The 24,493-nt window shown below is 33.2% G+C and overlaps 1 protein-coding gene across 1 annotated transcript in view; it reads right to left on the reverse strand.

The window, feature by feature from the left end:
* The window catches only part of LOC127849854 (receptor-type tyrosine-protein phosphatase eta-like), a 30,088-nt gene extending 13,199 nt beyond the window's left edge, over window positions 1-16,889 (reverse strand). The window contains exons 1-21 of the mRNA XM_052382606.1: window positions 16,775-16,889; window positions 14,458-14,637; window positions 12,949-13,119; window positions 12,672-12,803; window positions 10,611-10,898; window positions 8,755-9,069; window positions 8,235-8,519; window positions 7,644-7,955; window positions 7,076-7,387; window positions 6,757-6,965; window positions 6,460-6,628; window positions 4,793-5,095; window positions 4,343-4,648; window positions 3,904-4,077; window positions 3,380-3,523; window positions 2,243-2,394; window positions 1,999-2,073; window positions 1,736-1,802; window positions 1,432-1,608; window positions 991-1,131; window positions 741-870 (exon numbers count right to left, since the gene is read on the reverse strand). Coding sequence (XP_052238566.1) covers window positions 741-870; window positions 991-1,131; window positions 1,432-1,608; window positions 1,736-1,802; window positions 1,999-2,073; window positions 2,243-2,394; window positions 3,380-3,523; window positions 3,904-4,077; window positions 4,343-4,648; window positions 4,793-5,095; window positions 6,460-6,628; window positions 6,757-6,965; window positions 7,076-7,387; window positions 7,644-7,955; window positions 8,235-8,519; window positions 8,755-9,069; window positions 10,611-10,898; window positions 12,672-12,803; window positions 12,949-13,119; window positions 14,458-14,637; window positions 16,775-16,847 — 4,115 coding nt within the window. The 5' untranslated portion in view covers window positions 16,848-16,889. The remainder of the gene's footprint in view (window positions 1-740; window positions 871-990; window positions 1,132-1,431; window positions 1,609-1,735; window positions 1,803-1,998; window positions 2,074-2,242; window positions 2,395-3,379; window positions 3,524-3,903; window positions 4,078-4,342; window positions 4,649-4,792; window positions 5,096-6,459; window positions 6,629-6,756; window positions 6,966-7,075; window positions 7,388-7,643; window positions 7,956-8,234; window positions 8,520-8,754; window positions 9,070-10,610; window positions 10,899-12,671; window positions 12,804-12,948; window positions 13,120-14,457; window positions 14,638-16,774) is intronic.
* Window positions 16,890-24,493: the final 7,604 nt, after the last annotated feature.

Below are 24,493 nucleotides of genomic sequence, written 5' to 3' on the forward strand. Positions count from 1 at the left end.
ATCAAATTTAAATGAGAACGTTAAAGGGACTTGTTCACAGATTTGCCAAATTGGCTATTTTACTAAGACATTGGTACACTTTTTATCAATCTTTTTTATTGGCTGTTATAACTGTTTTACATTATTCTTAATCTGAAACGTCTGTTCATTAGAAATATTCACTCTTGTGTTTTCAAAATAAATTATTATGTTGCGATTCCCATACTTTTCATTATTTATATATGTTTTAAGGGAAATCAAGGGTATTTTGTCAACCGTCTTTTACACATATTGCATAGTTTTTAGAGTTTAAAGCTAAATAATTATAAAACACTAATTTGAGGAAAATAACGGTCCGTACAAATTCCACAATTGGATATATTTGACCATTAAACTGCACTTGTTATCCTAAAATAGCGTGTAGGTTTCCCTTACTTTTGTCGTTAGCGTTACACAACTTCTTATTAAACTAATATTGAATGAAGCTGAAATATTAATATATTTTCTTTTTCATTTATTGTGGTCGTCAAAATCTTTTTCATAAGATAAAGAATTAATAAAAAGCTATATTCTAAGCCGTTGCAGCTTTATATGTACTATATTCACTTGTCTATATATACCATATACAGTCGCTACTCGAGGTATACCACTATATGTTATTCCCTTCATCACAAACTAGCACAGGAAACGTGTTTAAATACAATTTTTGATACTTTGCTTATATATTTTGATCATTTCTTTGGATGTTCAATCACACTCACCTGTATGATCTTCCTGGCTGAAGTGGCCCATTGCAGTACTCTTGATTATTCGAACAATCCTCACTGCCAATGATGAAGTTAAACGGTTCTATTTCTTCAACAGCAGCTCGTCGTCGGCGTTTGTTTCCTACTGCAAGTATTAAAACTACATATTTACCATATTGTTTAATGAATACTTCTTCAGAATAACACTACCAGCATTTTGCGATTGTTACGAAAACAAATGACATCGTACATTTACAGTTATTACCTTTTATACAAGAAGGGCTCCAATGAGGACCAGTTGCCAAATATGGTGGAATGTCATCCATGTCCTTAACCTCGGACCACTTCTTGTACATGATATTTTTTCTGGTTTGGTACTCGCCGTGACTCCCAACGAAAGAGAGATCTTGGGAAAAAATAATTATTTACTATGAAAAAATAACTTACCATAATGCATATGTCGACAATGTATAAGAATAATGAAACTGCAGAAACATAACCGGAAGAAAAAGGTTTTGTAAACACAAGATAGATCCTTTATTAAATAAAATTAATCTATTCCGTAAACTATTTGGAACAAAAACACGAGACTGCACAATTACTTATTTAACATGGGGTCAGCGCCTTGGAATGTTTAATACAAATTATTGGAGGTTTAAACCGGGCTAGAGGAATACTAAAGCTGCCAACACTTGTGATCACTTACCAGTTGCTTTACTTTCCTGTGCAACTATTACTCCCCACTGAACAGGTGCACCAGTTTTATTATTACACAAGAATGACTTTGAAAGTTGTACAGCTATCATCTTTTTGTCATCAGCAACCGGAATTTGAGCTATTTTCGTCAAAGGATTTGACGGGGTTTCGGGAGGAACTTCCGGCGCTGAAGTATATATATATATTTAACTCAATCAAGATGCTTCAATTTAATATCGGGTTTAGCCTTAATTCAAATAAAACACGCTGAATAAATACGAGTATTGTGTTTAAAGTATTTAAAGTGTGTATACCTCCTGGTTTAACTTCGACCGTCACGGTGAACGGCTCTCCGTATCCAACACTCGTTGCGGCGCGAACCTTTACACACAAAAATACTTGTAACAAAATGAATGACTCCTCGAAAAAAAAACAATAAAACGATCTGTAAATTTAGAAAAGCCAATAGTTGAGTGAGTCATTAGAAATATAGAAATATACGGATAATGAAACTACAGATTCTGATAAACTGAAATTTATTTCTAAGTGCTGAAGTGAAAAACTTATAAAGAACTACCTCAACGGTCACATTTGATTTGTTGTCGATGTACATCGTAATATTGTGACTCAGAGTGGACGCGCTAACACCAAACTGAAAAGAACACAGCGAAATATTGCTTAAGTGTAATTCATTAGTTATGCATAGCTGTTAATACAAAGATGTGACCGATTTGAAACTATTGAGTATTTATGATATCAAGCAACATGCTTATGTAAAAGACAATTCCAACAAAAATATTATAAATTTGTGCTGTTTGTACCTTGCGGTTTCTATTTGAACAATATATTTCATATCCAACAATTATGCCGTTACGATCTCTTTCTATGGGAGCCAGCCAATTCACGTACAACATTGGTGGTTTCGTAACGTCTAGCTCGGATACGGCGCTTAGCTTATGGAGTCTTCCCGGAACTGAAATTTAAAAGAAACAATCCGACACAATAGTATACGAAATTTTAACACTGTTTTATTTCTTATTTTATTTTAATGTTAAATCAGCTGATTTTCATGTCCCCAGTCTATACTGGTGGACATATTGTTTTTTCCCTGTCTGTTAATTGGTTTGTTGGTTCGTTTGTTTGCGTCAAAAACCAGAACTTTTGCAATATTGAAGATAGCAGCTTCATATTTGGCATGCATGTGTATCTCATGGAGCTGCACATTTAAGCGGTGAAAGGTCAAGGTCATACTTCAAGGTCAAAGGTCAAATATATGGGGGGAGACATAATGTTTCACAAACATATCTTGTTAATTTCGTTTTCTTTCTATATTTTTTTGCATCATTGGATAAGCAGCAGAAGAAGAAGATGTAGTTTCAACAGCAGCAGCATTTGAAGAAGATATCATAAGATAGTAATGTAAGAATTAGTAGCAGCAGTAGCCGTACATGAAGAAGGAATATAAGAGTTGCAGCAGACGCGCCAAAATTAATGGTAGCAAATAAAGTATTAGTAGCAGCAGTAGTAGTAGTAGTAAACGTAGTAGCATCAGCAGCAGTATGTGCAGTAATTGTATAAATAAAGGAAGTAGCATCACCAAAAGAAGATGTTGCAGCATCAATAGAAGTAGAAGAGAAAGCAGTATCAACCGTAGCAGCAGCAGTAGGAAGTGTGGTCACAAAAGCAGCTGTACAAGCATCAGCACAAGCAGTAGCACGGCGAATAGCAGCAGCAAAAGCAGTACCAGAAGTATAAGTAGTATGAGAAGCAGAAACAGCAACAGCACTATACTATTATAAGTAAAAGCAAAGCGTAGTAGAAATTGTTGTAATTTAAGTAGCATTTGTTTTACCATTTGTTGTTGTTGTTGTTTTATAAATATAAGAAGAAGTAGCAGTAATATTAGTATTATTGTTTTGTATTTGTGGTGGTTGGTGCTTTGTTGTATTGAGTCTCACCGCTTTCAGCCGTCTGAACGATGACTTTAGTTGATTCACTTCGTAGAGGTCCCTGCTTTTGATACGATGTCTCCGCAGTGACAGCTATGGAGTATTTCCAGAAAGCATCTAGGTCGAAAAGTTCGACATGTGTAGCTAACTGATCTGTGAAATAATTATAAGTATTTAAAAGAGTGCCAAAATAACGCAAACCATTACCTGAAAATACCATTTAAACAACTAAAAAGGAATTTGCATTCAACGGTAGTCTTGCTTCTCAACGTAACCGCGCATATGCCATAAATGGGCATTCTTATATTTATGTTATACACAAATAGCTTGTTATCAATTTCACATAGTAATATGTATTCTTATTGACTTACATACGCAATAAACATTCATATATGGTAAACTCTTGATATGCGACAAGACAAATCGTACATTCTGTATAATTGCGGTCATTTGATGTTATTTTCTGTCATATATTCAAAGGAAGGAAAAACAAGAAATCAACGACAAGAGAGAAAGGCACGAACAAAGCTCACCGATCCACCATCCTTCGTGTGTGACAAAACTCGTAAATGGTACATTATCATTGTCGTCAGTGACGTTGATGATATACTTTGTCGGACCAGTGTAATGCATCGTTTTGTTCCAGTTAATCCTTACGTAAGATGAATTAGTACTGCCTTGTCGTAGATCGCTAGGTGCCATTGGAACTGAAATGTTGCGTGTAATGGTCACATCTATTAATTGTCCTGTATTGTATAAGCATTGGTTACTTGCCTTATCTAAAATAACATTTATCTTGATTATGAAGTTTCGTTATTTCTGGAAGCAAAAGCATCAAATTACAATAGACAATGCAATTATGTTCGATTTGATTGTGTTACTTAACAAATGATGCACATAAAAGAATGCTATGCGTCTCATGTTGAGTTTAGATAAGCTACGACTAAACATATACGATTTATATTATACTACCATCGATATTCGTCATGAATATGTGGGAGACGTTATATGTCCCGTTTCCAGCGTTGTTAGCCGCCTTTACACGTACAGAATAATTTCTAAAAGGAAGCAACTCCATTAGGAGTAGTTCGTGTGTGGAAGCTTTCGTTTCGAAAGTAGAAGCCCAGGTTTCATTCATAAAATATGCACTTGATGAATTCAGCAGCTCCACATAGAATCGTTTCAGTATTCCGTTTTTAAAACAAGGATCAGTCCAATTCATTGTGGCGTTGCGTGCATACACAGAAAAGCTGCTCGCGGTATTTACAACATCTGGATCTATATTCAAAGACACAGTTTTAATATTTAAAATACAAAAATGGCTGTATTATGTATGATTTTTTTTAGAAAATATGATTCATGCAATTGTCACAACCATAAGGCAAGACAAATAGTTAATAAGGCAGATTCGGGGTCTCTTACTTGATTCGTTGGTTTGAATCTGAAGGACATCTGTATAATTCCCTGTGCCTATTTTGTTAGTTGCTTTCACTGATATATTATACCACCAAAATGGAAAAATATCTGTAAACATCACCTCGCTGCTATTTGTAATTATAGTGGATATGTTGATGGCGCCTGTTTCGCTGCAAATTCTATTATAAAAGGTGTACATCACCGTGTAGTTCTTTACCACTCCATTCTGCTCGCTTGGAGGTGACCATTTCAGTTTAAGAGAAGCAGCAGATGCCGTCAAATTATGCAAATTCACCGGTTTTCCAGGAACTGAAATAATTTCATTAGTTGCATTACTCCGATATCTTATATTGTGTACGTTTTGATTTATGTTGCGAGCATTATTGCTTCTTCTCTGACTGTGCGAACTTTTACGGTGACGGCACACCTCTTTAAGATCTTGATCAGCGGAATTACTTGCAAAATTTTCATGGAAGATATTAGAAGGGACATGTATTAAACATGTCTTTTAAAGTCTACTATGATTTGTATTAAATAATTAGTTTAATAAAACAGTTGTGCAGTGTACATAATACAGTTTGTCTGTGTGTTGCCTTTCAGTGTTTACACACTATAATAAGTATTGTACGTATTTGATGCTATAAGTGATCTGCTCATATTAATAAACAGTAACTGTTCTAACATATTGATCATGAATATACATTCTAAGTGATACAAAAGAATCGCTGCCAGACTACATTTAAAGAACTGAGAAATGTTGTTTAAATTATTATTTTATGTTCATTTAGCTTTAATCCGTAAGGTATCAAGAGATACTCGTTATGGGATCCCTTTATATCTACATAATAATTATAGTTTACATACATGACGTTGAATATATTGTTTACAAAGAAATGTTTATCTAATCAATATACAATTATGCACTTGCTCCAAAATATCCAAACATAAGAACAAAAGATATCGGGTCTATAAACTTGAAAATTATAAAGCGTTGCAACGTAAAACGATCGAATAATTTGGAGAGTTCTGTTGTTGTCGTAATTATTTGTGATACTACGAGGATTGCTTATATAAAGTATAAAATACAACACTCATTGTACGAGTACGTATGGCCGAATGGTATAAGCGATTGACTTTTACTACAGGGGTCAGTGGTTCGAGTCCAGTTGAGGGTTACTTTTTTCTGTCTGTATTTTTATTCTTGTTTTTTTTTTACTGGGGCTTCTTAGATCCAATGTTTACATGTATCAATATTAAGCATTTGAAGACAAACTTCAATACATGCCAAAATTTGTGAAAAGGCCCCTTTAAGTGATATATTAAAACATTTATTACTGTAAAGGAGAACGATTATTATGTGTGCAACATTAGGTCCAATTGTACTAAGTATTCGAGAACATGAATATGTTTACATTATGTAATTTGTATTCATGCATTTGTTAGGCGTAACATTGAGCTAAGTGTTAAATATTGTGTTGCGGCTGTTGTTACACAAACGGCATGTCTTATAACGGGTATTATTGGCAATTATTTCTAGACAACATGTTTTACTCGGGCAAAACGTATTTTTAAGACAATTGAATAAATTGTCTTCCGACTACTACAATCTCCGTTAACGAAAACGTGCATGTTTATAGATCATATACTAAATGTTTGTATTTCTGTGTACTTACTGTCTTCAAGAGTAATTATTTGCAAGTGAGCGTTCGTTCCTAATGTTACTGTATATGCAGCTATATAGGCGGTGTAATTTCTGTATGGATGCAACGTTGTTAGGGACCAATTAAACTCCTGCTTCGATGTAACGAATGTATTATTTGCGACGTCGGAACATTGGGAAATCTGTAAAATAATACATTAGATCAACTTCTTGAAACATAATTCTTAATAATATTAGATGTCAATTCACAACATGTTATGAAAATAGATCGCACAATTTTCAAATTCCGAAATAATAATACTTTACTTACGTCTGAAGTGTTAATGTTAAAAGTAGCATCGCTTTTGCTACAGTCCGAGCAAGTCCATACCATTGCCTCTAAACATGTATTGTTAGATGCGACAATCCACGTGATATAGTTGCGAATAACTCCGTTTTTGATGCTGGGCGTAAGCCAGTTAATAACAGCTGCTCTTGATCCTATACTAGAAATATTGTGGCCTCGAACCTCTCTGGGTGCTAATCAATATACATATCCATTTGTTAACATATGAACAAACAACACAAAATTAAAATCTTTATTTTGAAATGATTCTCTACATATAACAGTTTAGTATTTTTCAATGTACCTGTTTCATGACTGCTGTTCTGCAAATGTTTTTGTGTCACACTGCCGTATAAGATTCGATATATGCCATTATTTAAAAAAGTTTGAACAGACACATTACAAAATGATCCTGGATCAAGGCCATTTACAGATGCCTCTTCTTTATCTACCGTTGTTTGAAGCACAGGGGCTATTGTTGAATTCTCGTTTGGGCTTATGCATCTAAACGTGACGTTGTACCCACTGACATGCCCGGGCCGAGTCCAAATTACACTGATTGAGCTTTCTGATAGGTTCTTTATATCGATGTTTTCAGACTGTAAACTGTTTGGTTCTGAAATGTTTTATATTAATATAAGAAAATGATACAGACAATAGAAACATACAATTTCCGTTCATTTGAAGCGAACAACAATGTACTACATTGGGATTACGCCTTACACATAAAGTCATGTATAATAAAGATTTAGGTATGTATAAATAATGACTTAGACATGCTTATTAGAATTACTGCACATTTCTACAATATTCAAATTGCCACTTCAGCATCATTTATGCAACTTAAAAGGGATAAATTGTAAACTTCTTACCCGTATATGATTGAATGACTTGTGGAAAAATGTTCTCCATATCACCGATGGAAGTGAATATTGATATGTTATAAAGTGTTCCTGGTGAAAGACTTGATAATTCCATTGCTGTATCGTTAATTGGTGTTTTGAACGTGCAATTCATACTGTTAACATTCAAACTATCGCACGCACCCTTGAACCGGACAGTTGAGTTTTTAACACGAACAGTAATATGTGTGTATCTTACAGAGTGAAGTGTTCGGTTGAAAACTAGTGTAATACTATTTGTTGATACATGACCGAGTTCTGCTGGTGATGCGTTGGTGGGTCCTGCAGATGATAATGCAAACCAATTTTGTACATGTATATACTGGAGGGTGTAACATGTCTTATAGACACCATTTATTTAGAGAACGGCACCATTACTGCTAAATATTACGTTAACTACACTTATTTGTATAGCTATAATGACACATATGTGTTATCATATAAAATATATATTCAAATAAACAAAATATCACGGTGTGTATGTAATTATATGCACAATCTGATTTTTTATTGTTTATACGCTGCACATTTAATTGCAATAACGTTAAAGCCAAATCTTACTTGTGTAAAAAGTGAAGTTTTTAGAAAGGCTTATCTGGTATGGCACAACTGCAATCACATGTACAATATACTTTGTGGCAGGTTCTATTTTATCGCTTATAGTCATAACATTTGAAGAGTTTTTAAATTCAGTCTTGGAAGTCACTAGTTCTTCAGAACTGTCATTGTAAACATCCACTTGCCATGAAACGAAGTTAGTTGGCGTTTCATTTGCAAACTGTATTACGAAACTGTTCGTGCCTATGTTTGCAGTTGGAATTTCGAGACCGTTGGGCAGTTCAGGTACTAGAAGAGTCAATTTCAAAATCTTATTTAACATCGTATATGAAATACATATTATATATAACAGTATTAGCCATTATTGGGCAAATACTCAACAAAAAGCGACAATTATTATACACAGTGTTGTATGCGTACTTATAAAAATATAGGTTAAGTAAATGTCATAAATGTATAGCAATAGGTATTTCTTATTAAACACTCATATTTAGATTTAAAAATAAATAAATAAAATAATTACCAGTGTAATTGTTGAACGTTTGGCAAACAACACCACTGAGCGAGTAAGCTGTGTCATCCCCTTTCGCAATTGCAGTTTGAATTAAAATAGTATATGGCAACCCAGATGTAAGACCAGTGACGTTCAAATTCACGAGAGATTTTAGAAATGCACAGGTACTCGATTTGTTGCACACTTTATCAGTAATGTTGAACGATTCCACATCAGGTATGTCAAATACATAATATTCAAAACCATCCAAAACAGCCGATTGGACAAATGTAAATGATTCAGTTGTAACTTTTTGTAACAACCAGTTCTTGTTGCAGTTTGGTACTGAAGTGAACAAACGTGTATCGAAAATGATTGTATCAATAATCACGTTCTTAAAAACTGTAACAACTAGAACTTGACACAGAACTGACGAATACGAGAGATTTACATGCAGCCTTTTTGCTAAAATAACTGATAACAGCGGACCATGGCAATTGAAGCTCCTTGGACATATAAAGCACGACTAGCACTACAGGTGTTATACATGTGGTTAGGATTTACAAATTATTAAATCTTTGGAAAGTACACAGTACAAATGGACTAATTATTAATTTACCAGGCAGTAAGTTGTATGATGGTATTAAATAGTGAAGTATTTGTGTAGGCTACAGAACTGTTATTGGTAGCCAAATACATCAGAAAAATCTTATCTGAACGGTTGTACATTGTAGAAAGTGTTTTTATCAGAAAATTATAACTTTGAAAAAGAATAATGTTAAAATGTATTTGTATTTTTTTGTAGCTTATGCATTCATACATACAAGACATTACACTATTATGCATGTCTATTAGTAACTTTTATCTTCTAACTGTTTGTCATAAATTGTTTTAGAAAATCTAAGAAATTGATACTAAAACAAAATAAAATACATTTGAGTTAATATGTGTAGTGATGAACTTAAAATACATATCAATACACATAAAAAGTCTTGTAGGAATATAGTGACCATAAATGATATGTTTGTCTAAATTTCGAGGAGTGTATGTTTTCCATTTTCTTATGAACATTTAATCAGTCAGCACATATTTCATGTTTCGTTTCGCATTACTAAATTAAAATCAATTTTCAACTTTCGATATTTGAATAGTATAAATTGATGTGAGTATAAACAATTATTAATGCAAACTACAAAACTATTCGAATTCCATGCGGGTGTATACACGGTTTACCAATTAAACATGTTAACTGCATTCGATAATTATAATCGCATAAGATTAACGCGATTTTATAAACGTTTAAAACTAATCATGTATTGACATTTGTTTATTAGTTTTAATCATCGTGTATAATTTTAACAAAAATACGTTGAAATGCCATAGTTTTCGAAACATAAAAATGCATTGATCATAGAACAATTATAAAATTAATGAATTTAAACAATGTTAAATGGTAAATGCACATACCGATTACATTTGGACCCAACGACGTAATTTTAATTGCAAGTAATGAACGTGTTTTCTCGAAAAGTAACATAAAGAAGATTAAAAATCATGAAATACTCTATGGAATAATGTTATTACTGACATTAAAATTACAAACACGTCTTTTGTAATATGATTTTTTTTTCACAATAGCTCATAGATATGTATTACGTAATACAGTAAAAATAAGTAAGACGATGCACCGTAAACAATTGGAGTTGTGACGATATAATAAATTTTTATATTAATAATTTCTGTACAACGTATTTTCACTGCTATTATCATTTCATTTAACAAAAGTGCAGCGAGCATTTTGTCAGCCTAATAATTGTAATATACCATTTAACGTGATAAACATGATGCATAAAACTGTTATAAAAATGCTAGTAATTAATGCTTACGTGTAACCACACTGATGTTTTTGTATTCCATACTAGGAATTCCTCCGTCGGAGAGAAAAACGTGCAGCATGTAGCGCTCGCCTGATGAAACATTTCTAAAAGTTATAGTCGCATTGCCACTCGAAGTTATGTTGAAATATGCAATGTCAATAATTGTTTCATTTTTTCGAAGTTCCACGTAAAAAGCATATTTGTATCTAGCGTTCGGTGTGTGAACACCAAGTATACCAACAGAGTCATTTTTTTCTTGAAGGAATGCCCATGTGAAGTTATTGCCGAGTGAAAGTCCTGAAATAAGAAATAATACGCATATAAAACAAACGCGTGAATAAATTAAAAGGAACAAAAAACTTTCACAATCTAATCTATTCAAGATAATAATATTCTGGTAGTAGGAAAGCTGTAGGAGATTATAACTGGTGTGGCTACCGAGGGATATATAATACAAGGCAGACCTAATACAAAACACTCGACACAATAATAATAAAACGTTGAATTAAATAAAGACTTAATTAGAGTTTCGGTATGCATTGAAAATCAATTTAGAATAATGTTTAACTATCGTGTTCATGTAGATATAATTTAAAAAGTGTGCATACACATCAAAGGTAATCTCGCCCTTTACACCATGCACGATGGTTTCTTAATGTGACCACCTGGATTGTGTATGGTTGGATATCGTTCAGATTGAAAATGTACAATGCAGATTCTGATATTTTGAAACGATATGATATTTTAACGATATTATAATTGATATATAACTACTCATATATGAAAAGCTTCTATTTATTACTTAATGTGTAATTGATTGCTTGCAGCACTTTCTGAAGGCAAATATTAACGGATGAACAATTTACCAGTAGTACAAAACTAAAGATGAATGTGCAAACATAGGTCACTTTTTTAAGAAACAGACCGGTCCTTTTGAATAAAGCCTCTGATGGTGAAATGTATTATTTGACATTCCTTTCTCTTTGTCTTAGACAAAAAACGAGTTTCGTTAGTTTTTATTTGGTTTAAAAACCCGAAAACCTAACCTTTTTTATTGAAAGGTATGGTATATATGGCATTATGTACTGATTTTCTATTTTCTATTTCAACAATGCACTGCAAACTTTATGAAAATGTGTACTGTATGATATGTTGATAATGATAATGTTGTGTCAAGTCTTGACAACAAAAAGGGATTTAGATTCGACGTGTTTTTTACTCCGACATTGCAATTATATTACTTTAGTGTGTGTATTAAACAATGCATTGTAATAAAATTGTTGTAAAAATTGAATTTACATGATGCTTTGCTTTGTTTTTGTTTCTTATTAAATTTTAATTTGACGGCCATTATGTTAATGCACACAGAATGCTGTTTAGCTCACCTATGCAATTCCGTGATCAGGGATTTAATATTTGGTGTTCAAGTCTTTTCAAATCACACGTCTGTTGCGGACTCAATAAGTCAAATGGTGAATAAAGACTTTTAAAATAATTGCACATTTTCTTAATCTTTAAGGTTCCGAGTTTAAATATTTAGCATACAATATCGTTTTAATCATGCCACTTAAAAAAACAATGGCCTCTAGCCGAGTTACCATGCTTCATTTATTCTTATATTATTAAATATTTTATTTTCATGCTCTTTTCTGTTATCGCAAATGCAAGTAGTTTGAAGTTTGGCATATTACGTCGTATCGTGTGCCTGTTCTTTCATAGGTCAAAACTACCGCGCCCAAGGGACAACATGACAAATAAGACTTGTTAATCAGATATGTTCACACATCTCTGAAGTCCGAGAGCATTGCTACTAAAATAAGCAATACCATCATCAATATTTAGCATTCCATATTGTGAACTATTAATTACAAGAAATTAAATAGTTTTTTGTTGTTTTATGCAGGATAATAAAAGACGAAAGTTATGTAAGTGTATTCAATATCGTCATCTAATTACTTGTACTTAACTATATTGAAATTGTGATAATTATAAGAATGCTTACTTCTTTTTTGCTTGCATTATACACTGTTCAAACAAAGCAATAATTCATTGCTTGAATTTAGTACTTACTTGTTACACAGGAATCGTTACTTTTGAGATAAAAGTCATGTGATTCAGGACAAACACATATATTTGTATTGCAAGTTGCATTCTTTGTAACGCACTGTATACTCGCTTCACATTTGGCACCATAACTGGCATCTGTCATGAATCAATAACAAGATTATAAAACGTGGCATAAACTATGCTACTTAGAGTTTGTAACAAGGTACTCCTAATACAAATGATGATTTAAGCACATAAAACAATCAACTTAAGAAAAAGAAATAATACTGGATCTGCTTACTCATCAGCTGACATATTGGCACATGATCAAATGATCCATTATAGTTGCACTTTGAGGTACTGTTTCCTATTAGTTTGAAGCCGGATTTACAGGTAAATGTGACAGATTTGTTCGCGTAGACAGGTGGAGGAGGTTGTACATTCCCATTCGTGAATGCAGGTACTTCGCATTCTACAAAGAATAAGACATCTGTAACTTGTTTGTCTATGCAATCTAAAAGCAAACGGTTATCGCCATAACGGAATCAATTGCAGTTGAATTATTGAAAGGTAGTAGGCCTAATAAAGTTTTTAAATTGTATTCCTTTGGTGCTTGAATGTGTCCTTTGAACCATGAATGGTATGGCATACGTATAATAATTGCAAACTGTTGATGTTGACCACGTTCTTTCGAGCAAACATTTTACGTTTGATCAACATACATGTTGTACCTAAAGCAGCAAAAATAGAAACAGCTATGCTATTCTATTAATTTCTAACAGTTTGCTTTGCTTGTAACTTGCAGGCTGTATTGCGTTGCAACAGAACGACATTTTATTACAACGTAAACTTATAAATAGTGCTTCAATATGTCGTTTTAACCATGATACGCATAATATACTTGTAACAATGCAAATCTGTGGTGTTACTCAAATTTTGAAAACATGTTAAGTTATATTCACCAGACATGTTTTACCCATTGTTACAGTTTGCTTTATTAGTTTCGTTGCTTTTCACTGCCGCAGTTGATCAATTGCTGCTGACAGTAACGTTGGGTGGCGTTTCGCAGACAAACATTAATTCATTTTGTTAATCTGTGAGATTGATCATGGTACAACATAAGGGCGCTAAAACCTGGCGAACCCTGTTTAAAGTGCTTGTCATCACATACTCATAACTTTGCAACTAGGCGTTGTTCACAACGTTACGTAGGGCAAACATCTAATGGTTGATTGACCAGAAATATTGTACCCATTGAAGCGGCTTCCTTTTAGAGTTTCGTTGCTTTTTACATCCCCAGACCAGACTTCTGGGATTCACACTGGGTGGTGATTCGAAGATTGACATTTATTTAAGCAAAAACATTGACCATGTAATTCAGCGTCTATCAAATATAAGTAAAGCATTAGAGTGAAAATCCGTCATAATCACAAATTGTGTCGCTCCCGTTTATCACCGAAACTGACAATTTCGTTTCAATATATAATGAATACCAACTACACTTTAAATAATGCTTTCGTGTAGATTTATCAAGATAAACTTGTGAAGCTTATGTTAAATATGCATTTGTTCATAGGGCAATGTAGTTCTTGCTTATGTTAACGAAATACACAAACATGTGTTTCGTGACGAATGTTTATGTATGTTTAAAACTAAAAGCTATCATATTACCACGGTTAATTAGTCAGATGGTAATGAAGTATATTTTTGAAAAATATCAGCGGAAGCATTAACACCATTTGACACTTAATTATAGCATTTGAGGACAAAATAGTCGTAAATTGTCTTGCTTAAAACGTGCTTTACTTACGTATAACATTGCATGACGGCGATGTTGACCACGTTCCGCTGGGCAGGCATTTCATTGTTGCATTACCAGACATATTGTACCCAGGGTAACAGCTGGCTTCTAAAGTTGCGTTGCTGTTCACCTCTCCAGTCCAGTTAATAAAAGTGCTGTTGCCATCTACACTGGGTGGTGTTTGACAGCCTTAAATTAATTGAAGAAAATACATTTATTTTGTCTAACTCAACTACTATCACTTTTAAAGTTCGTTTGGTGCTTAAGTCTTTAACAATTCAGACCCTCAATAATTACATATTGTGTTAATAAAACAGTTTAAAATGTATGACTGTTGACTCTTGTGGGCTGCCGTAAAGTAAGTCAATGTCTAATAAGATAAGAACACATCTTTTCCACACAACTGGATCGTCTCAAATTATCTAAACTTCAGTTATTGACACGTTATTAAAAGGTGGTAACAAGTTCTTAATATTGTATTTATATTTAGCAATTTCCGAATTAGCATAATTTGGCAGTGAACATAAAAAAGACCTTGGATGCAATTAATCAAAGTATATGCACATATTAAAATTGTCTAACGTGATCTATATCATTACTCAAGAAACACAATCATAGTAGATCTTTACTCAAGAAACACAATCATAATAAAGTAATTTCACATCATGTTATTTGAATATCAATCTACTAATATTACACAATAATTAAAGAGGATACATTTGGTGCCTGACAATATGAACTTGAACATGAAATTGTAATTTTCACGCAATTGAGTTAGATTCTAAACAGTATTATACAGATATACAAAAATGAAATTATTATAATTTGGAAAGCACAGTCTGACGCTTATTGATACCACATTTAGGAAACAATAGTCGTTCCGTGTCTTACTTGAAACAGGCTTCACTTACGTATAACATTGCATGTCGGCGGCATTGACCACGTTCCGTCGGGCAAACATGTAATTGTTGAATTACCAGACATATTGTACCCAGGGTAACAGCTGGCTTCTAAAGTTGCGTTGCTGTTCACCTCTCCAGTCCAGTTAATAAAAGTGCTGTTGCCATCTACACTGGGTGGTGTTTGACAGCCTTAAATTAATTGAAGAAAATACATTTATTTTGTCTAACTCAACTACTATCACTTTTAAAGTTCGTTTGGTGCTTAAGTCTTTAACAATTCAGACCCTCAATAATTACATATTGTGTTAATAAAACAGTTTAAAATGTATGACTGTTGACTCTTGTGGGCTGCCGTAAAGTAAGTCAATGTCTAATAAGATAAGAGCACATCTTTTCCACACAACTGGATCGTCTCAAATTATCTAAACTTCAGTTGTTGACACGTTATTAAAAGGTGGTAACAAGTTCTTAAAGGGGCCTTTTCACAGATTTTGGCATTTTTTAACTTATTCATTAAATGCTTTATATTGATAAATGTAAACATTGGATCGTAAAAGCTCCAGTAAAAAATCAAGAATAAAATTAAAAAAAGGAAAAGAACATTGCCCGGAGCAGGTTTCGAACCAGTGACCCCTGGTGTCCTGCCAGAGTCCTGAAGTAAAAACGCTTTAGCCTACTGAGCTATTCCGCCGAGTACACATCCCTCACGTATTTTATACCTTATATAAGCAATCTTCGTAGTTTCACAAAATTTAACGACAAAAACAGAACGCTCCAAATTATTCAATCGTTTCGCGTTGCAACGCTTTATAATTTTTAGGTTTTAAAATCGTCAAAAGATGCATATAATGGCTATATTAGACCATGGTAAATGTTCAGTATTACTGTTTCCTCACAAATATCATAACTAAAACGAAAATTTGCGAATCTGAAACAACTTTTTTCAATTTTGTCAATTTACCAAAGCGTGAAAAGATCCCTTTAATATTGTATTTATATTTAGCAATTTCCGAATTAGCATAATTTGGCAGTGAACATAAAAAAGACCTTGGATGCAATTAATCAAAGTATATGCACATATTAAAATTGTCTAACGTGATCTATATCATTACTCAAGAAACACAATCATAGTAGATCTTTACTCAAGAAACACAATCATAATAAAGTAATTTCACATCATGTTATTTGAATATCAATCTACTAATATTACACAATAATTAAAGAGGATACATTTGGTGCCTGACAATATGAACTTGAACATGAAATTGTAATTTTAACGCAATTGAGTTAGATTCTAAACAGTATTATACAGATATACAAAAATGAAATTATTATAATTTGGAAAGCACAGTCTGACGCTTATTGATACCACATTTAGGAAACAATAGTCGTTCCGTGTCTTACTTGAAACAGGCTTCACTTACGTATAACATTGCATGTCGGCGGCGTTGACCACGTTCCGTCGGGCAAACATGTAATTGTTGAATTACCAGACATATTGTACCCAGAGTAACAGCTTGCTACTAACGATGCGTTGCTGTTAACATCTCCACTCCAGTTTGTAAAAGTGCTGTTGCTATTAACATTCGGTGCTCTTTTGCAGTCTGAAATTAATTAAAGCAAATATATAAACCTTGTCAAGTCAACTGCTACCAATTTCGAAATTCGGTGGATCTTGGATCTTAGAGAACGAATAAATTCTGACAATAAGAACTTAAAAATAAAATTGAAAGCGAACGCAAAGAAAAATTCTAACAGGAGAAATCGGATGTGCACATATGTTATTAAGTACATCATGGTATTTATCAACAGAATCATATACACCATTTTGCGCCTAATAATAGCATGTTGAGGAGAAACTAGTTGTAAACAGCATCACAAGAAAACTATTTGACTTACGTATAACATGGCATGTCGGCGGTGTTGACCACGTACCGTTGGGCAGGCATTTCATTGTTGCATTACCAGACATATTGTACCCAGAGTAACAGCTGGCTTCTAAAGTTGCGTTGCTGTTCACCTCTCCAGTCCAGTTAATAAAAGTGCTGGTGCCATTCACACCGGGTGGTGTCTGGCAGCCTTAAATTAATTAAAGCAAATACATTCCGTTTGTCAAACTTAACTACTATCACTTTTAAAGTTCGTTTGGTGCTTAAGTCTTTAACAATTCAGACCCTCAATAATTACATATTGTGTAAATAAAACAGTTGAAAATGTATGGCTGTTGACTCTTGTGGACTGCCGTAAAGTAAGTCAATGTCTAACGAGATAAGAGCACACCTTTTCCACACAACTGGATCGTCTCAAATTATCTAAACTTCAGTTATTGACACGTTATTAAAAGGTGGTAACAAGTTCTTAATATTGTATTTATATTAAGCAATTTCCGAATTAGCATAATTTGGCAGTGAACATAAAAAGTCAATGGATGCAATAAATCAAAGTATATGCACATATTAAAATTGTCTAACGTGATCTAGATCATTACTCAAGAAACACAATCATAGTAGATCTTCACTCAAGAAACACAATCATAATAAAGTAATTTCACATCATTTTATTTGAATATCAATCTACTAATATTACACAATATTTAAAGAGGATACATTTGGTGCCTGACAATATGAACTTGAACATGAAATTGTAATTTTAACGCATTTGAGTTAGATTCTAAACAGTATTATACAGATATACAAAGATGAAATTATTATCATGTGGTAAGCACCATCTGACGCCAATTGATACCACATTTAGGAAACAATAGCCGTTCCATGTCTTACTGGAAAGAGGTTTCACTTACGAATAACATTGCATGTCGGCGGCGTTGACCACGTTCCGTCGGGCAAACATGTAATTGTTGAATTACCAGACATATTGTACCCAGAGTAACAGCTTGCTACTAACGATGCGTTGCTGTTAACATCTCCACTCCAGTTTGTAAAAGTGCTGTTGCTAATAACATTCGGTGCTCTTTTGCAGTCTGAAAATAATTAAAGCAAATATACAAACCATGTCAAGTCAACTGCTATCAATTTTGAAGTTCGGTGGATCTTGGACCCTTTACATACTCAATGAATACTAATTTGTTATCAATGTGGTTGAACGCTGAGAGACTGTTGAATATTGACAAACTGCGACTTGCCGTTATTTACGTCTAAGCCTCTCGAGATAACCTCTAATTTTATCAAGAAACAAGTTCATCGTGAACATTGTTTACAATTCAATCGTTTGAATGGTATGATGTTAATAGTGTAATTTTATTTTGCAATTTACCAAATATCACTACAATACAATACACCAAACAAATAACAGAACAGGGATTAAATAACTCAAGGAAGATGAGTCAGCTGATAAGATTTTTTGCTCTAAGGTTATTTATCTCCCCTTCTAAATAATATTTTAGACTCTAAAAAGGGGATGTCACTATGTAACCAACAAGTAAAAGGTTTTCAATGTGCATTTCTAAGACCCTGTCTATTGTCGCAAGTACAAACTTCATTTTAATACATAATGATTTATTACCACTATACACAATGCTTACATGAATCTTAATCAACATAGATTTGAAACAATAATTGTAACCTGGCATTTGATCATAAGCCATTGATGTCCCTTACACATGTAACAAGACATAGAAATGAATAGTAAAGAAAATATTATGTAAATCGGAAAATAAAACCTATATATTAAAGAAGACAGAATTAGGAATGGTGCTGAAGGTAAATAAAAGTTATGTACCTCTCCAACTTCCAAACAACATGCAAATTAAATAAATGTGACATGTGCCGCAAAGCGGCCTAATTATGGAATCCAAACGTGCACGATGAAGAACTAAGCCGGACAAACAAATCTAAGTTCGATAGCTCCATGGGTAAAGACTATGCACACATAAAGGGTCCAAAGTGATTTTGACTTTTACTCGAGCAACATAATAATAATACAATCAGTTCAAACTAAGAGGTATAAATTAAAACCAAATTTTATTCCACAACATTTAAAGAGAATTTAATTATTTTTGTTGGTTCCTAAGCTTGAAAATAAACTGATTTAACGAAGTTAAATTCTACTCACTTGAATACCGATAAACAAAGATGATATTAATTTTATTGTGGTTACTGTCAACGGGATCATTTATACCATTTCACTCTTAATGATAGCATATTGAAGATAAAATAGTATAACAATTTTACCTGATACATGCTATACTTACATATAACATTGCACGTCGGCGTTGTTGACCACGTTCCGTTGGGCAAACATGTAATTGAAGAATTACCAGACATATTATACCCAGAATAACATCTGGCTTCTAAAGTTGTGTTGCTGTTCACTGCTACAGTCCAGTTGGTAAAAGTGCTTTTGTTATCTACACTTGGGTGTGTTTCGCATTCTAAAAATAATTGAAACAAACACATTTAAAATGTCAAAGTCAACTTCTATCAATTGTGAAGTTCGGCTGGTTGTGGCGCCTTTAAAATCCAGATCCTCAATGATAATTGATTTTGTCACCAACATAGTGGAATGCCGAAACACTGTTGAACGTTGACAAATTGATGCCTTCCTTAAATTAATCCTAAGCTTCTCGAAATAAAGGTTCAAGAAACGGGTTCGTGGCAAACATTGTTTTTAATTCAACTTTTGAGTGGTGAATTTACAAATTTGTCATATTATTAAGCAATTTATACATTTGTATAATAGAACTACTCAGAAAACAAATAACATAATTAAGGATAGAGTTACTCAAAGAAAATGAGTCCACTGATGAGATTCTTTTCTTCTATCTTCCCTGCTGAATGATATTTAAGCATCTAAACAGAGAAGGTTATTATGCCATCGCCAACTCAAAAGTGACATAAGTTATCAATACACCGATAAACACTAAGCGTCTGCAAATGCGCAGACGAAAAGTCAGCTAGAGTTACCCGACTTGAAATTTCGATTAAAAAAATTGAAAATGGCTCTGACTTGCTCTGTGAAACGTTGCTCAAACGGCGGTTATTGGCTTAAGAAGTGGAAACATCAGTTTTGTGACAGATGCGGATGTTTGCACAAAGAGAAGATGTGTGCATGTGAACCAACTTTCAGGTATGTTTTTTTTTATAAATATCGAAAAAATGATGGTTTAATGCGTCCATTTAGCGGGTAGTAAATTTGCTAAACGAGTATTTACACCCGTATTTACGAGCGCCTCTTTATAATCAAATCTTACAGTTTGAAAAGGTTTATTGATTAAGAAATGGGCTCAATCTTCAAGACTTACGAAAATGTAGGTTGCATTAAGGAATATTGATTCATAATTTTTTTATGACAAATTAACATTCTTAGAACCTTTCACAATTGAACTGTCTAATAAGTATACCCTATTATCGTCCACCTGAGAGGATATTCAGTTACAATGCTTAAAGAAAGTTTTGTTTCGAGAGATTTACTGAAAAGGACGATTTGAGATGATAACTTGAGAATCATGGTGTAGTTGAAATATATTTGGTTCATTATGAATAATACAGTTAGTAGTTGTTCCATGGATGATACATAGTACATGCATGGTGGCCACAAGAAAGATAGACAGAGCTCTAAATAGATGGGTTTTTCCACAGCTAACTTTGTAATTCCTGACCCAAACCCTAGTTGGTCTGAGATCTTTTAATACCAATAATGGGTAAAAATAAGTTAGGATTTAGCAAATATTATCTAGACCTGATTTTCCTATTTTAAGTGTCGCATGAATTTATTATCTGTATTTTTCAAGGCTGTACCCTTTCCCTACCCGCAAGACAAATTCTGGGGCGCGTTACTAATGGTGCATATTGTTGGGCGGCGTGTTGGTAACAAGTCTTGGTCTCCTTCAAAGGACAGTTGATACAATAACTAATTTTAATAGAAGTAAGTTTTAACCATGTGGCAGTAATTAGATAGTCAATAATTGTTAATGTAAATAATTATATAGTCTCTTATAAATCATATTATGATTGGTCGCATACATGTAACTGTGCCTTTTATATGTATTTTAATTGTATATGTATTGCGAATGAGATTTTAATAAAACATTGAATTGAATTGAATCATGATAAAATAAGTTCACATTCAGTTATGGGAATATCTACCTATTCATATTCCACAATATTTAAATAGATACACTTTGTTCCTGACAATATGAACATGAAAAAGACATTGTAATTTTAACGCATGTAAGTTAGATTCTAAACAGTATTAAACATGTATGAAATTATTAAAATGTGGTTAGCACAATTTGCCGCTTAGTGATACCATATTTAGGAAAGAATAGTCGTAACATGTCTTACTGGACACAGGCTTCACTTACGTATAACATTGCATGTTGGCGGTGTTGACCACGTTCCATCGGGCAAACATGTTATTGTTGAATTACCAGACATAGTGTACCCAGAGTAACAGCTTGCTACTAACGATGCGTTGCTGTTAACATCTCCACTCCAGTTGGTAAAAGTGCTGTTGCTATTTACATTCGGTGGTATTTTACAGCCTGAAATAAATTGAAGCAAATACATAAACCATGTCAAGTCAACTGATATCATTGTTGAAGTTCGGTGAATCTTGGTCCCTTTAAACATTCACATACTCAATGAATACTAATTTGTGATCAATGTGGTTGAACGCTGAGAGACTGTTGAATATTGACAAACTGAGACTTGCCATTATTTACGTCTAAGCCTCTCTAGATAACCTCTAATTTTCTCAAGAAACAAGTTCGTCGTGAACTTTGTTTACAATTCAATTGTTTGAATGGTGAGTTGTTAATAATGTAATATTTGAATAATGTAATATGATGACCATTGCAATAGTCATAGATTGCAATTTGCTGATTTGATTTTTTGCTCTAAGGTTATTTATCTCCCCTGCTGAATGATATTGTAGCATCTAAAAGGGTAGGTCACTATGTCATCAAAATGTCAAATATTACAAACGTTTTCAATTTGCGTTTCTAAGACCCTGTCTATTGTCGCAAGTACAAACTTCATTTTAATACGTAATTATTAATTAACACTGTACACAATTCCTACATGAATATTTATCAACCTAGATTTGTAACAATAATCGAAACCAGGCGTGTGATCATAAGCCATTAATGTCCTTAACACATATAACACGACACAGAAATGAGTGTTTCGTAACAAATGGTATTTAAATCGGAAAATAAAACCTGTATATTAGAAAAGACAGAATTAGGCATGGGGCTGAAGGTAAATACAAGTTATGTACCACTCCAACTGCCAAACATCATGCAAATTAAATAAATGTGACATGTGTCTTTAAGCGGTCTAATTTTGGAATACAAACGTGCACGATGAAGAAATAAGCCGGGCACACAAATCTGCGTTTGGTAGCTCCATAGGTAAAGAATATGCACATATAAGGATCCAAAGTGATTTGGACTTTTTCTCGAGCAACATAATAATAATACAATCAGTTCAAATCAAGGTGTATGAATTTAAATCAATTTTATTTGACAACATTTAAAGAAAATAAATTTATTCCTGTCGATTCCTGAGCTTAAAAAACTAATTTAACGAAGTTAGATTCTACTAACTTTAATACCGACAAACAAAGATGTTATTAGTTATATTGTGGTCACTGTCAACGGGATCATATACACCATTTCACTCGTAATGATAGCATATTGACGATAAAATAGTCGTTAACCATCTCACTTGAAACATGCTATACTTACGTATAACATTGCATGCTGGCGGTGCTGACCACGTTTCGTTGGACAAACATGTAATTGTTGCTTCACCAGACATTTTGTACCCAGAGTAACAGCTGACTACTATAGTTGCGTTGACTTTCACTGCTTCAGTCCAGTTGATAAAAATGCTGTTGCCATTAACAGGTGGTGTTGTACAGTCTAAAATTAATTGCAAAAAAATACATCTACCATATAAAGTCAACTTCTATCAATTTTCAAATTCGGCTGGTGGTGGCGCCTTAAAAAAGTTAGAACCTAAATAATTATTGATTTGATCACCAACATTGTGGAAATGTTAAATACTGTTGAACGTTGAAAAACTGATGCCTTCCTTAAATTAAGCTTAAGCTTCTTGAAATAAAGGCTCACTTTCTCAAGAAACAGGTTCGTTGTGAACATTGTTTATAATTCCACTTTTGAGTGGTGAATTGACAAATTTTCATATTATTAAGCAATTTACGAATTATTACAAAAGCAGAATGCAGAAAATATATAACATAATTAATGATAGAGTTACTCAAAGAAAATGAGTTCACAGATGAGAGTCGTGTTCTCTATTTTCCCGCTGAATGATATTTGGCATCTAAACAGAGGAGGTCACTATGCCATCGCCAACTCAAAAGTGACAAGTTATCGATTTGCGTTTATACGACCCTGCCTATCGCTGCAACTACAAATTTCACTCAATAATTATTGATTTCTTCAAACTATGCAAAAGGATTACATTAATATTTATAACGATAAACTTGTAATTCTAATTGTAACTATGCATGTGATCATAAGACACAAATGCTATCGCTTAATGTAACGAGAAACATTCATGAGTCATTCGTGACACATATTATATAGATCGAAATATCAAATATATAATAATTAAACAAAAATTATACAGAATGATGATGAAGGAACAAACAAATTATGTATCTCCTTAATTGACACACACCATGTCTAGTACATAAATAAGTCATTGGCCTTAAAGCGGCGTTATTTCGGAATCCCATCATTTACGAAGAATACATGGACCGGACACTTATATCTACTTTCAATAGCTCCATAAATAAGGAATATGCAAATATTTGAATTGCTCAAAGTGACCTTTACTCGATTGAAATATTAAAATAAAATCAGTTAAACATTAATCTCTATGAATACGAAACAATTCACATTGCCGAATTGTAAAAGGGAATCAATGAATTCCTGAAAATTAGAGCCTGAAATCGAAATAATTGTAACTTAACCCGCTAAATTAGATTCTTAATAGGAAAAGAACGATAGACAAATAGTGTACTTAGTATATTGTGGTACTATCAACGGAATCGTGTACACTATTTAGCGTTTAATAATATCATATTGAAGATAAAATAGTCGTTAGCTGTGTTACTTGACACATGCTTTTCTTACGTAAAATATCGCATGT

This window comes from Dreissena polymorpha, chromosome 11 (genome assembly GCF_020536995.1).
Source record: "Dreissena polymorpha isolate Duluth1 chromosome 11, UMN_Dpol_1.0, whole genome shotgun sequence".
Classification (NCBI taxonomy): Eukaryota; Metazoa; Mollusca; class Bivalvia; order Myida; family Dreissenidae; genus Dreissena; species Dreissena polymorpha.